General features: G+C 59.9%; 1 protein-coding gene across 6 annotated transcripts in view; it reads left to right on the plus strand.

Moving 5' to 3' along the window:
• PACS2 (phosphofurin acidic cluster sorting protein 2) overlaps positions 1 to 15851 on the plus strand; it is a 56642-nt gene that overhangs the window by 19055 nt on the left and 21736 nt on the right. For all 6 annotated transcript variants that reach the window (XM_025443941.3, XM_025443943.3, XM_025443942.3 and 3 more), the window contains 2 exons: positions 13340 to 13427; positions 15742 to 15831. In XM_025443941.3, coding sequence (XP_025299726.1) covers positions 13340 to 13427; positions 15742 to 15831 — 178 coding nt within the window. The remainder of the gene's footprint in view (positions 1 to 13339; positions 13428 to 15741; positions 15832 to 15851) is intronic.

Consider the following 15851-nt stretch of genomic DNA (forward strand, 5'->3'; position numbering starts at 1 on the left):
CCCTGCGCTGCAGCCGTGTGTCCCGGCCCCTGTGGCCCACTCTCCCTTTCTCAGGGAGCCCCCCCTCCGCCGACCTCCCCCCTGGCCTGCTGTCCCAGGGTCCTAGGGCTTGGTTCATACCCACCCCTCGCCCCAGTCCCACATTTGGCTCCCCGCTCCCATGGTGCCAGCTCCTTCCTGTCCTTCCTTCCACCCTTGCCCCCAGTCGGTGCTGTCCCCTCCGACCCTCCAGATGCTGGCCCTCTCCACCCAGTCATCCAGCCTCTGTCCGTGGCCTGGGTGGGTGGCTCTCTGCGGCAGCCCAGGGCACCAGGCCAGGAGCTCGATCTTGTTGGCATCCTGTTCTCCCTGAGGACCACTGACCAGAGAACGCACAGAAGCCACAGCACCCAGAGCTGGTATGGGACAGACAGAGACCAGGGGCAGGGGCTTGGCCCCCTCCTCAGCCCAACGACAGCCCGACCTGGGCGTCCCATTGTCCTGGGCCGTGGGCGCCCCTGCTGCCCATCAGGCACTCCTTGGCCCCTGCTGTGTAGGGTCTTGGGGACAGGTGGCTGTCCCTGTGCGTCCCTTGATGTCTGTGGCGGTCGTGTAGGCCGGCTCTTCCTGCACAGCGGGAACCAGAGACGTTGACGATCGACGTGTGTGCTCAGGCATCGAAGGCCCCTTGCACCCGGAGATCCAGGCACTGCCTTCCCAGGACAGAGGCGTCTCCTGTGATCTGTCCCCCCCGACACCAAGGATGACATGTGACGAGACAGCTTCATCAGGTGCTGGGGAGGTGGTGCTGCCGTGTGGCCTTGCAGAGCCAGGCCAGCTGCCTTGGGAAGGCCGTCAGACACAGTCCCCAGGACGGTGCACACCCTCGCTTGGACAAATGCAGGGGAGATCTTGGTCCCACTTGCATGAAGAGGGGCCCAGGGCTGGCCGGCCCCGAGGTGGCGAGGAGGTGGGCCAGCACGTCGAGTCCAGGCCGGCGTCCGTCCTGAGCACCGACACACCTCATTGTCCGCGCAGGTATCGGCGACCGAGTGAGTGCTCCGTCACGGGCACGTCATCCAGCGCAGGTCCGACAAAGGACGGTGTAAAAAGAGAGAGAGAAACAGATAATATAGAGCGAAACGTAATGAAATAGAAACAGTGTTGACCGTTAACAGCCCGACGTCCCTGCTGGGGAAGGGTGACAGGGGCAGCCACTGGGGACGGTGGCGAAGAGGAAGAGAGAACGCACAGGCTAACATTGCAGGGATGACGGTCGCGGGGAAGTCGAAGATCCCGATACACAGCGTCGTCGGTTGCTATGAGACTTGATAGGATAATTTTGTGAGATTATGAATCACTGACTTCGTGCAAGAGAAGACGCGAATTACACTACAATTACGTTACATTAAAACCTCCTCTTCCCCAAACAGCCTCAGATGGTTTTAATTGCTGAATGTTACCAAATCTTTGAGGAATAAGCCCTGTATCATATGAAGTGCTGCAGAGATTGGAGAGAGGCTAAGAGTAGGGGTGAAAGTGTGCGCTTTATCAGGGCAGTAGGGTCGTGAGAACAGGAGGAGTGAGTCGTGCGACGTTGACTGCTGCAGGGTCGCCTGCAGTAACCAATCTGAAAATAAAACAGTGCTCTTCCTAAAAGCAGCTCCTGGCCATCGAGGACCCGGTGAACCCAGGACATCAGAGACGCCACGAGGAGGTGTCTAGCACTTGTTCCGGGACACGGAACGCTGAGTGAGGGGTGCAGAGACCCCGCTCCCGCTAAACCCAGGTCAGGTGCACGAGGCCACAGGCGGGGAAGGGACCTGGCGAGTGGACGCTGCAGTTTATGTGGAACAGGCAAGTGGCTTTAAAGAAAAGTGACGCGTGTCTATGTTGAAGGGGGTAACCTTCCTTAGCAGATAACTGGGTTTTTTAAAAAAGATTTTATTTATTTTTTTTATTCATGAAAGAGAGGCAGAGACACAGGCAGAGGGAGAAGCAGGCTCCATGCAGGGAGCCCGACGTGGGACTCGATCCCAGGTCTCCAGGATCACGCCCTGGGCCACCCAGGCGTCCCTAGCTGTTTGTTTAAGCCACACCAACTAAAGCCATATGAAATGGGCACACCTGACCGCGGCGTCCTTGAGAGGACAGGTGCGCGCTGGAGGAAGGGGTTGGGGATGCTGGGCCCCCCACAGAGGGAGCAGTCGTCACGTGGGCGTCTCCACACGCAGGGCGCCCCGGGTGCTGTGAGAAGCACAGGTGGCGCCCTGGGAGGAGGGGCGGGGCTTAAAGGATAGAGGACCCCGAGACATAATCACGGAAGACGGTGTCCTGTGAACACCTTAGAAGCGCCTCCTTGTGACAGCCAAGGGGTGGCACCTGCCTTGTACATCTCCGGCGCTGAGGAGTCCTGGACAGCCGGCCTGAGTCCAGGAGGAAGACGGGCCGCCCCCACCCCACGCAGCCCCCGGCAGCAGGTGCGAAGGGAAGGCGCGGCGAGCCTCACCACGCCAGATGCCCCAGACCCAAAGGGGTGTCGGTGACTGTTCTGGGCTCACTGTGTCCCCCTCGGGTTCACGTGAATTCCTAACCCCAGAGGCGCCTCAGAAGGTGTGTTTGGGGCCTGGAGGCTTTCAGAGGCCATCAAGTTGAAATGATGAGACATTCGCCAGGAGATTTAGAGGAATGAGGCCGTAGAGTGGGTCCTGATGCAGTATGACTCGTGTCCTAGTAGGAAGAGGAAGCAGCCGGGGTGCGCAGAGGGAAGGCCCCTGAAGAGCGAGGGCGGGGGCACAGCCCCCTCTGGCAGCGAGCGGCCCCAGGAGCCGCCGGGACTGCGTGGGAGTCAGCACTCCTCTGGGCCAGTGGGGTGCACAGCAGGACCCTGCCCAGAGCGGGCTCGGAGCGCACAGAGCCTGGAACCCGCACCCCTGCCCTGGGGGCCCCCACCCCTCCACGCGGCTCCCACCACGCGGCAGGTGCGGCCCAGAGCGTCCTGTGGCGTCTGACGGCTGGCAGCAGCCTGAACGGCCGCCCGCACAGGGTGGAAGAGGACCGGCTGGCGGGAGACCGGCTGGCAGAGGACCGGCTGGCAGGGCCGTGCCCACCTCGTACGGAAGGGACACGTCTTGGATGCACAGGCAGGCGACCTGAGCCATGCACCCCCCTGAAGCCAGCGTGTGCGGCCGCGTGTGGCACAGGCCGTGTGTGCCCTAAGCGAGCCCGGACCCAAGCCACCCGGGCTGGGGGACCGCGCAGGTGTTTGTGGGCCGGGGCCAGTGCCTGGTGGCCATGCAGGCCCCAGGTGGCTGCCGGGCCCTGCCACCAGCCTGGAGCAGGGAGCCAGCGGGGGGCGAGCCGCACATCACCTCCACTCGGGAGCCTCGCCCAGGCAAGCCTGTGGCCTCTGACAGGGAAACAGACCCCCTGTGACACGGGGGAGGCCTGAGTTTGGGGACAGCGGGCGGTCTCCTGGAAGGCGACCCCTCCAGACGGTGGCTCCTGCTGAGGGAAGGGGGGCGGGGAGGGCGCATGGTGAATGCGGTTCTGGTCCCAATTTCTTTTTTTTTTTTTTTAAGATTTTATTTATTTATTTATGAGACACACGCGGCGGGGGGAGGGGTGGCAGGCTCCATGCAGGGAGCCCGATGCGGGACTCGATCCTGGACCCCGGGATCACGCCCTGGGCCGAAGGCAGGTGCTCAACTGCTGAGCCATCCAAGTGTCCCTGGTCCCCATTTCTTTAAAAAGATCTGAAGCCCGTACAGAGAGCATTTGTTACTTCTGGTTGTCGGATTCGTGGGTTTGGGGGCGTGAGTCTCGGAGACTTTTCTGTAGGCCCCATACTTCTCTCTCAGAAAACCAGAACGTGTGCTTCTCCAGGGTGAGGTATGGAAGTTGGCTTTCCAGTCCTTTGAGCACCATCATCCGAGAGGAAGGAGAGCACGCAGCGTGGGGCCCGTGCCCCTTGGACAGGATATTGGGTTTTTTGCCCATCGGGGGGATTGTTTTATCCTGACAGTGTGTCTAAGATACGCTTGGCTTCCTTTTTTGTTACTGCTGAGTCCAGGACAATTGCAGGGCGTCTTACACAGTAACAGCCCGGCTTCGTGATGAATCATCGTTTGTGCGGTGTTTTTAGTGTATTTGCTCATGATTTCCTTTAGGGCCAAGTATTATGCAATAAATCCCGTCCTTGGCTATAATCTATACTCCAGCCCTCAGGCCTTTCTCTCAGAACCAGTCTTGTATAAAAACAAATAATGTGAGTTCTGTTTGGCTCCATTTCTGTATGCAAATGATTCTTTTTATGCTTTTAATGTTGTTTGCACAAGTAGCATCAGCTTGAATAGGTCTTAGAATTAAAAAAGAAAAAAAAAAAAAGAAAGAAAGAAGAGAATCCAAATGGCTTGTAGGTATTTCTCCCGCCATGTGGGGACGTGACTCCGGAGAAGTAAGCGGGTCAGTGGCCCCTGCCCAGCCGAACGACTTGTCTAGAAGCAGCCTGAGAAGCAAGAGACACCATCCCGAGGAAGGGCTGTGCAGGTATTCCTCGTAATTAGTTGATTCGAAGCGGGTTCCAGACAGGCCTCCTGTTTGCAATTAGCTGATACATCTCTTAGGTCTTGTGGCTTTTTTTAACTTTTGAAAAATTACTTTCTAAAGATTTTATTTATTCATGAAAGACACAGAAGGAGAGGCAGAGACACAGGCAGAGGGAGAAGCAGGCTCCACGCAGGGAGCCCGACGTGGGACTCAATCCCGGGTCTCCAGGATCACGCCCTGGGCCGAAGGCAGGCGCTAAACCACTGAGCAACCCAGGGATTCCCGAAAAATTACTTTTTAAAACTCAGAGTAAAAATCAACCTGCCCCCATGTTTGTCTACCACCCAGACATCCCCGTTACCCCCTCAACCAGGCTCAGGACACTGGGTGGTTCCACCTAGGACCAGCGTCCTCACACTGCCATGGCTGTCCCCATGGGCTTTCCAGAACGCCACAGAGGCGACCCCATGCGCAGGGCCCAGCCTCTTGCCTTTGGCTTCTCTTCCCACCCGGGGCCAGTGTGGGCCTCTGTGTGTGCATGTACGTGTGGGAGGTGTGTGCCCGTGTGCACACCTGTGTGTGTGCGTGCACGTCTGTGCCGATGCTGTGGGCCTCTTGGTGCACTGGGCCAGGCCGGTTCCTTCACCTTTGCTTGAAGTGTGTCTCCAGGCGTGGGCAGGTGTGCACGCAGCCACCGTGAGTGTCCATGTGGAGTCTCTGGGTGGACGCATGCCCCGAGCAGTGCTGTTGGTGGCATATGTGTGACCACATCTAGTGCCCCTGTCACCCGCCCCCTTGCCAGCACAGGGTGTCAGGCTTTTGGTTTTTGATTTTGTTTCAGCCACGCCCATCTGCATGAGGTGGTGATTCCTGACTCCTTGTGCTTTTCAGTTGCATATTTTCATGTGCTAATTTACTGTCCATTTGTCTTTTTTAGTGAAGCTTCTGCAAATATTTTGCCTTTTAAAAAATTGGGTTCTCTGTTTTCCTTTTTTTTTTTTTTAAGATTTTATTTATTTATTCATGAGAGAGAGAAATAGAGAGGCAGAGACACAGGCAGAGGGAGAAGCAGGCTCCCCGCAGGGAGCCCGACATGGGATTGGATCCCAGGACCCCAGATCATGACCGGGATCTTGATCCCAGGACTCTGGGGTCATACCCCGGGCTGAAGGTGGCGCTAAACCACTGAGCCACCCAGTGATCCCCTCTTTTCCTATTGTTGAGTTTTGAGGGCTCTTTATATATTCTGGATCAAGCCCTTGGTCAGATACTCAGTTGGCCAGTAGTTTCTCCCAGCCTTAGCTTCTCTGCCTTCTTTCACAAAATTTTAATGAAGTCCAGTTTGCAGACTTCCTGTTTCTGTTCCTTGCCTCCTGCCTTCACCCCATGAGCACCGCCCTGAGTACTGCGTGTCCACACAAGTCTGGACGGCCCCCGCCATCCTTGGTTCTCCTTTTCAAAGTCCTTTTGATTATCCTAGTTCCTTTGCCATCCCATATAAACTTAAAAACCAGCTTGTTGATCTCTACAAAAGAGTCGTGCTGGGATTTCATGGGAGTGAAACCTGTCGATCTGGTCTGGGAGCACCGATGCCCATGCAGCGGCTTGCCTCTCCCCCTGCTCAGCCTTTTGCTGGCTCCTTTCATTAGCTTGCAGATCCTGCGCTGGTCTTGTTAGATTTAGGTATTTTCTTTCCGTTTTGGAGTTCCTATAAATGGCAGTGTTTAAAAAAACCTGACTTCTAATCTTTTGTTGCTCGTATGTAGGAACGGGACTACTTTTTACGTGTTAAATTTGTATCGCATGGTCTTGCTAATAATAAATTCCTTAGTTCTGGGGATTTGCTTTCACATTTTTCCACATTAGTTGGGGTTGTCTGCCTAAACTGTTGTTTTCTCTGCAAAGAAGAGCTCTGGTTTTTCCTTTTCGATCTTTGTGCCTTTTATTTCCTTTTCTTGCTTTATTGCACAGGGCAGGCCTTCAGCTCTGTGCCCCAGCAAAGGGGTGTGAGGGTGTGGCTTTGCCTCCCGGGCGCGGGGGGTGTTCCATCCTGCCGCCAGCGTGATGTTGGCCATTCACGACGTTCCCTTCTGGCCCTGGTTCACCAAGAGTTTTAATCACAAATGGAATTGAATTTTGTCCAGTTTTAATCATCTGAGGAGATTTCATGATTTTTTAAATTTAGTCTGTTGCTGGGATGAATTACACCGATTGGTTTCAAATGTTGACCAGCTTTCCATTCCTGGAACAGACCTCACTTGGTCATAGTGTATCACTCATTCCTTTTTATGTATGATAAACTCGGTTTGCTGTTATTTTGTTGAAGGTCTTTATGTCTATGTTCATAGAAGGATATCGGTTTGTAGTTTTTGTTTTTGTATGTTTTTGTCTGGTGTTGGTATCAGGATTTTTTTTTTTTTTTTTTGTATCAGGGTAATTCCTGACCTCATGAAAATGAGTTGAGAAATATTCCTCCCTTTTCTGTTTTTCTGGAAGATACTGTGTTGAATTGCTGTTGTTTCATCCTTTAATATCTGGTTAAATCCACCTGGAGTTTTCTCTTTCAGGTTTTTTTTTTTTTTAAGATTTTATTTATTCATGAGAGACACACAGAGAGAGGCAGAGACACAGGCAGAGGGAGAAGGCTCCCTGGAGGGAGCCCGATGCGGGACTCAATCCTGGGACCCCGGATCATGACCTGAGCCAAAGGCAGACGCTCAACCACTGAGCCACCCAGGAGTCCGTCTTTTTCAGGTTTTAAACTACTAATTCAATTATTTCGGTAGATTAGGCTGTTGAGATGATCTGTTTATCCTGGAGAGCCTGGCAGGTTGTGGCCTCAGGGCACTGTGACATGTCAGTACATATGGTTGCGGTGTGTCCAAGCCCTGCACCTGTCTGTAGCCTCGCCCCGGGAGACCTGTATGATCTTCCTCCTTCCCTTCCTGATGCTCGTGATTTTGTTCTCTCTCCTTTTTTTCTCTGTTGGACTAGAGCTCTTATCACTTTTATTGCTCATCCCAAAGAACGAGTTTTTTAATACTTTATATTTTATTTCTTTTTTTAAAAAGATTTTATTTATTTATTCATGAGAGACACAGAGAGAGAGGCAGAGACACAGGCAGAGGGAGAAGCAGGCTCCACGCAGGGAGCCCGACGCGGGACTCAATCCCGGGTCTCCAGGATCACGCCCTGGGCTGAAGGCAACGCTAAACCGCTGAGCCACCTGGGCTGCCCGTTTTTTATTTCTTTGTTGTTTTTCTGTCTTCAGTTTCATGGTTTCTGCTTTTGTCTTGGTGACTCCCTCGCTCCACTGACCCTGGGTTCGGTTTGCTGTGCTCCTGACGTCTCGAGGTAAAGCTCGGGCTGTGCACTTGAGGCCTTTCCTACTTTCTGGCGTGAGCGTGCACAGTAACAGCTTTGGCTGCCTCCCCCGGGCTCAATTCATATCTGCTTGATTGGCACAAGGTATTTCTGGATCCTTTGAGCCTTCCTCCTGGGCCCGTGTGCCACTCACTGTCCGAGTGGTTGGCATTCCGGCCATCTGTCTACTATTGATTCCTTTTTGTTTGTTTTCAATGGGCTCCACACCCAGCGTGGGGCTTGAACTCATGACCCCGAGATCAGGAGTCACCTGCTTTACCGCCGAGCCACCAGGTGCCCTCCAGTATTGATTTCTGGTCGAGTCCATGATTGCAGTTGTTCGAAGCTGGTGCTCCTCTGGGGCTGAGACGCGGCCCGCACTGACGGACGCTCGCCCCCATGCCCCACCTCCTTCTCCCTGCTCTTTCCTTTGCAATTTGTTTCCTGCCAAGTCGGGGTGGCCTGATGGGCAGAGCGAGCTGGGCCTCCCCTCAGTGCCCACGTGTCAGGGGCTGTCAGGGACACGTCCCGAGTCAGGTGCCCCGCTGCCTGGGGAAGCCCTCGTGTCCATCTCCTGGCTCCCCTGGGCTCAGTCCAGCGCACTTGCTGTCACCATCATCCTCCGAGTGGCCCTGAGTGCTGCATTGTGACCGGCTGGCCGCGGGCCCAGGATGGGAGTGGGTGGTTTGTGCCGGTCTTCGTTTATAAAGGTGACTGAGTGACGGTGCAGAGAGTTGTTCACCGTCCCCTGTCCATAAGGCCATGGGGAGGCACCAGGGAGAGTCCCAACCCGAGTCTGTCCTGGGGTTTCCACGGGCAAGGCACAGCATAGGGCAAACAGCTTAGGGTTGGCTGGTTGGGATCATTCCGGTGGACCTTGAGGTCCCAAGGGCTGTCCCTACTTGTCTGCTACCTGGGCCTGGGTGTGTAGGGCAGGGGGATATTAGGTTGGTGTTGAGGGTTGGATAATGAGGGTTTCAGACTATGGGCTCTGGATCCAGGGGAGATGTAAACAGTCCTGGCTGCCGGTTGGCCCTATAAATAATGGAGGTCAAATAGACAAATACAGAATCTAATAAAACACATTCATCGTCATGCCCCGAATGGCAGTGGGGTCTCTGTGCCGTGCCCAGGATGGTGGTGGGGTCTCCATAGAAAGCGTAGGATGGTGCCGGGTGTCTCTGCTCCATGGGTGGCTGGCAAGTGCTCAGGGAGCCCGTGAAACGTTCCAAGGCCATACGGTTGACCAGACACATCGAGACCTGAGCTCCCTGGCCTCACCCCGTCACTCCCTGCCGCCTGGATGCAGACATGTGAGCTGATAGGCCCGGGCCTTCCTTCTGGTGCACGTGACCCCATGCCTCCTCTGAGGCAGACAGAGTGGGGAGTCCCTGATGTCAGTGGATGGGCCACCCCCGTCCTGGCCATGTCAGCATCTGTCCTGCTGCTTGGGGTTCAGATGCATACTTTGGGGACTGAGTGACAGCCCAGGTGGGCATGGAGAGTCTGGGTTGCCCAGACAGGACAGGTGAATGGCGACTTGAAGCTGTGCGGGCGTCAGTGCACGTGTGGGTGGTGCGTGGCCCCGGCCCTGTGAGCAGCAGGCTGGCACCGGAGTGGGAAAGCGAGCCGGGCTTCCAGGGGCCGTGTTGCACCCCACACGCCCCGAGCTGCCCCGCCTGGGCTCCTCTGGGGGCTGCCACAGCTCTGCTGCCCCCAGGAAGGAGCCTTCGTGCAGCTGAGGTCCTGTGTGCTGCGTTTGCAAGGCAGGCGCTGCAGCCACAGCGAAGGGGAAGGTGCTCCACGGAGCTCGGGGGACACAGTGTGGGCATGTCCCCAGGCCTTCCCCCGGCAGGGCCCACACGCCCCGCCTCCACCCTCCACTCAGAGTGGTGACCCGGCAGTGTGAGGGCCCAGGGGAAGCTCCCTGGGGTGGGAACTCGGGTGCTGGGGGCAGGGGTGTGCACAGGGGCTGAGGGAAGTGGTGGTGGTGTCTCCAGGGGCCCTGCGGGGGGGCAGGGCAGGTGGGGGCCATGGACCTGAGACCCAGGCACCTGTGTGGGGACAGGGTGGAGGTGAGTGGGTCGGGCCTGGGGCGGGGCTGGCAGAGGCCTGTGCTCTGGAAGCTGAGGTGGGGCTCCGAGGCTGGCACCTGGTCCCTCAGGGCATTTAGTCTCTGGGTGCTGCTGGTCCCTGGGGGCTCCTGGTCCCTGGTGGCTCCTGGTCCCTGTGGGGTCCTGGTCCCTGGGTGCTCCTGGTCCTTGCGTGCTCCTGGTCCCTGGGTGCTCCTGGTCCTGGTGCTCTTGGTCCCTGTGGGATCCTGGTCCCTGGGTGCTCCTGGTCCCTGGGTGCTCCTAGTCCCTGGGTGCTACTGGTCCCGGTGCTCTTGGTCCCTGTGGGATCCTGGTCTCTGGGTGCTCCTGGTCCCTGGGGGCTCCTGGTCCCTGGGTGCTCCTGGTCCCTGGGTGTTCTTGGTCCTTGGGTGCTCCTGGTCCCTGGGTGCTCTTGGTCCCTGAGTACTCCTGGTCCCTGTGGGGTCCTGGTCTCTGGGTGCTCCTGGTCCCTGGGTGCTCCTGGTCCCGGTGCTCTTGGTCCCTGTGGGATCCTGGTCCCTGGGTGCTCCTGGTCCCTGGGTGCTCCTAGTCCCTGGGTGCTACTGGTCCCAGTGCTCTTGGTCCCTGTGGGATCCTGGTCTCTGGGTGCTCCTGGTCCCTGGGTGCTCCTGGTCCCTGAGTACTCCTGGTCCCTGTGGGGTCCTGGTCTCTGGGTGCTCCTGGTCCCTGGGTGCTCCTGGTCCCTGGGTGTTCTTGGTCCTTGGGTGCTCCTGGTCCCTGGGTGTTCTTGGTCCTTGGGTGCTCCTGGTCCCTGGGTGCTCTTGGTCCCTGAGTACTCCTGGTCCCTGTGGGGTCCTGGTCTCTGGGTGCTCCTGGTCCCTGGGTGCTCCTGGTCCCGGTGCTCTTGGTCCCTGTGGGATCCTGGTCCCTGGGTGCTCCTAGTCCCTGGGTGCTACTGGTCCCAGTGCTCTTGGTCCCTGTGGGATCCTGGTCCCTGGGTGCTCCTGGTCCCTGGGGGCTCCTGGTCCCTGGGTGCTCCTGGTCCCTGAGTGTTCTTGGTCCTTGGGTGCTCCTGGTCCCTGGGTGCTCTTGGTCCCTGAGTACTCCTGGTCCCTGTGGGGTCCTGGTCTCTGGGTGCTCCTGGTCCCTGGGTGCTCCTGGTCCCGGTGCTCTTGGTCCCTGTGGGATCCTGGTCCCTGGGTGCTCCTGGTCCCTGGGTGCTCCTAGTCCCTGGGTGCTACTGGTCCCAGTGCTCTTGGTCCCTGTGGGATCCTGGTCTCTGGGTGCTCCTGGTCCCTGGGTGCTCCTGGTCCCTGGGTGCTCCTGGTCCCTGAGTACTCCTGGTCCCTGTGGGGTCCTGGTCTCTGGGTGCTCCTGGTCCCTGGGTGCTCCTGGTCCCTGGGTGTTCTTGGTCCTTGGGTGCTCCTGGTCCCTGGGTGTTCTTGGTCCTTGGGTGCTCCTGGTCCCTGGGTGCTCTTGGTCCCTGAGTACTCCTGGTCCCTGTGGGGTCCTGGTCTCTGGGTGCTCCTGGTCCCTGGGTGCTCCTGGTCCCGGTGCTCTTGGTCCCTGTGGGATCCTGGTCCCTGGGTGCTCCTAGTCCCTGGGTGCTACTGGTCCCAGTGCTCTTGGTCCCTGTGGGATCCTGGTCTCTGGGTGCTCCTGGTCCCTGGGGGCTCCTGGTCCCTGGGTGCTCCTGGTCCCTGAGTGTTCTTGGTCCTTGGGTGCTCCTGGTCCCTGGGTGCTCTTGGTCCCTGAGTACTCCTGGTCCCTGTGGGGTCCTGGTCTCTGGGTGCTCCTGGTCCCTGGGTGCTCCTGGTCCCGGTGCTCTTGGTCCCTGTGGGATCCTGGTCCCTGGGTGCTCCTGGTCCCTGGGTGCTCCTAGTCCCTGGGTGCTACTGGTCCCAGTGCTCTTGGTCCCTGTGGGATCCTGGTCTCTGGGTGCTCCTGGTCCCTGGGTGCTCCTGGTCCCTGGGTGCTCCTGGTCCCTGAGTACTCCTGGTCCCTGTGGGGTCCTGATCTCTGGGTGCTCCTGGTCCCTGGGTGCTCCTGGTCCCGGTGCTCTTGGTCCCTGTGGGATCCTGGTCCCTGGGTGCTCCTGGTCCCTGGGTGCTCCTAGTCCCTGGGTGCTACTGGTCCCAGTGCTCTTGGTCCCTGTGGGATCCTGGTCTCTGGGTGCTCCTGGTCCCTGGGTGCTCCTGGTCCCTGGGTGTTCTTGGTCCTTGGGTGCTCCTGATCCCTGGGTGCTCTTGGTCCCTGAGTACTCCTGGTCCCTGTGGGGTCCTGGTCCCTGGGTGCTCCTGGTCCTTGGGTGCTCTTGGTCCCTGAGTACTCCTGGTCCCTGTGGGGTCCTGGTCTCTGGGTGCTCCTGGTCCCTGGGTGCTCTTGGTCCCTGAGTACTCCTGGTCCCTGGGTGCTTTTGGTCCCTGAGTGCTCCTGGTCCCTGTGGGGTCCTGGTCTCTGGGTGCTCCTGGTCCCTGGGTGCTCTTGGTCCTTGGGTGCTCCTGGTCCCTGGGTGCTTTTGGTCCCTGAGTGCTCCTGGTCCCTGTGGGGTCCTGGTCTCTGGGTGCTCCTGGTCCCTGGGTGCTCCTGGTCCCGGTGCTCTTGGTCCCTGTGGGATCCTGGTCTCTGGGTGCTCCTGGTCCCTGGGGGCTCCTGGTCCCTGGGTGCTCCTGGTCCCTGGGTGTTCTTGGTCCTTGGGTGCTTCTGGTCCCTGGGTGCTCTTGGTCCCTGAGTACTCCTGGTCCCTGTGGGGTCCTGGTCTCTGGGTGCTCCTGGTCCCTGGGTGCTCCTGGTCCCGGTGCTCTTGGTCCCTGTGGGATCCTGATCTCTGGGTGCTCCTGGTCCCTGGGGGCTCCTGGTCCCTGGGTGCTCCTGGTCCCTGGGTGTTCTTGGTCCTTGGGTGCTCCTGGTCCCTGGGTGCTCTTGGTCCCTGAGTACTCCTGGTCCCTGTGGGGTCCTGGTCTCTGGGTGCTCCTGGTCCCTGGGTGCTCCTGGTCCCTGGGTGCTCTTGGTCCTTGGGTGGTCCTGGTCCCTGGGTGCTCCTGGTCCCTGGGTGGTCCTGGTTCCTGGATGCTCCTGGTTTCTGGGTGCTCCTGGTCCCTGGGGGCTCCTCCTCTCAGGGGGCACCTGGTCCTTCGGGATGTTTGGTCCCGAGGGTGCCTGGTCCCTGGGGGCGCCTAGTCTGTGTGCCCTTCTCTTGTTGCCCATAGGCCTGTGTAGAGCTGCCCTCACCGGCGGGAGACCCGCCTCCTGCAGGGTGGCCCTAGTCCTTGCCAGGGGTCCCTGGGAGATGTGATGGCCACATCTGAGGCAGGAGCTCCCGAGGGCGGGGCCTTCCTAGGGCTCCAGGTGTGGGAGGGAGCCGTCCCCGCTAAGCAGGCCTTTGCCCTCTGCAGGTTGTGCAGCCTGACCCTGAAGAAGCTGGTGGTCTTCAAGGAGCTGGAGAAGGAGCTCATCTCGGTGGTGATTGCCGTCAAGATGCAGGTGAGGGTCCCCCTGCCACCGTCCCAGGGGCTGACATGCCGGGCACCCGTGCTGCCTCGGAGTGGGAGTGGGCACAGCTGCGCCACCAGCCTTACCGTGCAAGGAGCCAGGGCGCCCGCCTCTGCTGTGCTCTGGTGGGGCTGGACTGGCCCAGACCCAGGGCGCGGTCCTGCCCCCGTCAAGGGCAGGCAGCCCCGTGTTCAGGAGCGTGGAGGGAACGGAGTGTGTGTAGGTCGCCTGCAGACGGGCCTTCCTGGCGCAGAACTGAGGCGCAGGGCCTGCCCGGCCACCCCCGGTGCATGCAGTGGACTGGACGCTGGCCCTTTGCCACCAGCCTCTGACCCAGGCCCGGCCCAGCCCCGCTCCGCTCCCCTCCCTGGTCCTCACAGGTTCCTGCCTCGGCACAAATAGCAGTGTGTCCGGGGGGACCTGACTCACAGCCGCCCCGGCCCCCTGCACGGCCTTTGCCCAGCACCCCGCCACCGTGGGGAGGGCTCCTGCTGGCCGTGTGCTTCCTCGACCTTCTCAGGGCCACCAGATCCAGGTCTGCTCCACCATCAGGAGGTGGCTCCCAGCCCTTGGCCGCTCCTGGGGTGTCGCCTGTGGCCCTGTGCTCAAGGGCCCCCCCACAGGTTTGGGGTCCAGTCGGCAGGCCCCTCCCCCAGTGCCGTGTCATGGGCGCTGGCTGCCCCTGGTGTTGCCCCCACAGCTGAGCCACAGGAGGGGCCGGGCCTCAGGTCCCCAGACCGTCCGCCCCACAGGACAGACGTCCTGCCTCGCCCTCAGTCCCAGGCTCTGGAGCCCACGTTCCCAGACTGCGGGGCTGCCCGGGGCCCCGAGTGCAGGGTCACAGGGCCTGTGGCGGGCCTCCAGGAGCAGCCTGACCTCTGCGCCGGCCTGGGCTCCCCCCCAGGAGAGCTCAGGGAGGCGTGAGCCCCGCCGTTAGTGATCCCGTCGGTCGCCAGCGTCTTTCATGTAAAGACCCAAAGATCCTTTTCCTCACGGAAGAATCTGTCGTAAGTTCTCATCAAAGCCAGGCGTGCAGGCTGCGTGCCGGGGCCACGGGGACCCGCCCCACGGGGACCCAGCGTGCCCGAGGCCACCTGTAGCTCGCACCGGCTCTGGGCCTCCTGGCAGGGAGAGGCCCGGGCCTCCCCGGGCTCTGGGGCAGGTGCAGCTCGGCCGCCCCTGACCTCGCACACGAGCGGCCCACCCGCACTCGGGCCCCATCCTCGGCGGCCCCCGACCCCACCATCTCTGGGACGCAGGCTCGGGGACCCACCTCACCTTTGCCGCCTGCCCGCGGGTCCTCCGAGGCAAGCACTCCACGACGGGACCTAGTGCGGACGAGGTCGGGGGGACGTGGCCAGAGGACCTGGGAGAGCCCAGGACCCCACGCGGGGTGCTGCACGGTGCCACACGGGCTGGGAGCAGCCCACAGCGTGAGGCCCAGGGGAGGCGCCCCATCCCTGTGCCCGGGACCCTGCCGGCCGTTGGCATGGGTCTGCAACCCTCGGCCCCGCACCCCGCTCCGGCCCCGCAGCTCTGCTCCCTCATGTGGGTCAGGCCCGCAGGAGCCCCCCACCCATACCCTGGTAGCTGCTCTGAATCTGATGGAGGTTGGTGCCCCCCACGCGAGGGGCCATGTGCTATCCGGGCACATGGACAGCGTCTGTGAAACAGTCCCATGGGGAGCGTCTTCGACCCGTTGACGGTTATTTTGGTGGAGGATTGGAGGTGGGGAGCTGCACGTTTATCCCGAGTGGCCACCCACGCACCCGGGCTGCTCAGGGCGTCGCCCCTCCTGGGCACCTGCAGGCTCGTCGTGCCACAGCATGTGTGTCATATACGCATCTGAGTGTCCTCGGGCGCGTTTCTAGGGCCTCGTCTCCGGCCCGCGACACAGCAGCCACCCTGTCATCATCACACCTCTGGCCACCTTTGCTCCCCGGGGAGGCAGCTGCCTTCACCCGTCCACGTTCTCAGACACGCTTGGCGTCTCGCACGCCGGTTCTTCCAGGCATTACGGCTCCCCCACCCCAGCCCTGTCCCGTGACCTCCACCCCACTGCTGCATATTTGGTGGTTACATTAAATGTAGCAGTGACCAGTCTTGATCATCCAGGGGAAGGACTTGGAGGGTCACGGGACGAGGACATTTTCAGGCTCTTGACATATCTCCCCAGCGGTGCCTTTGGGGATCCGTGAGCTTCTGCCTCCCACCCCCTGATGTGCGGCTGCACCTGTGAGTTGTAGGGGAGCGGGTTTCCCCGCACGATGCCCCCCTGAGAACCGAAGGTCTTGTTCTGTCCCAGGGCTCCAAGCGGATCCTGCGGTCGCATGAGATTGTGCTGCCCCCCAGTGGACAAGTGGAGACCGACCTGGCGCTGACCTTCTCGCTGCAGGTGGGTCTGGCACGCGGGGC

Source organism: Canis lupus, chromosome 8 (assembly GCF_003254725.2).
Source record: "Canis lupus dingo isolate Sandy chromosome 8, ASM325472v2, whole genome shotgun sequence".
Taxonomy (NCBI): domain Eukaryota; kingdom Metazoa; phylum Chordata; class Mammalia; order Carnivora; family Canidae; genus Canis; species Canis lupus.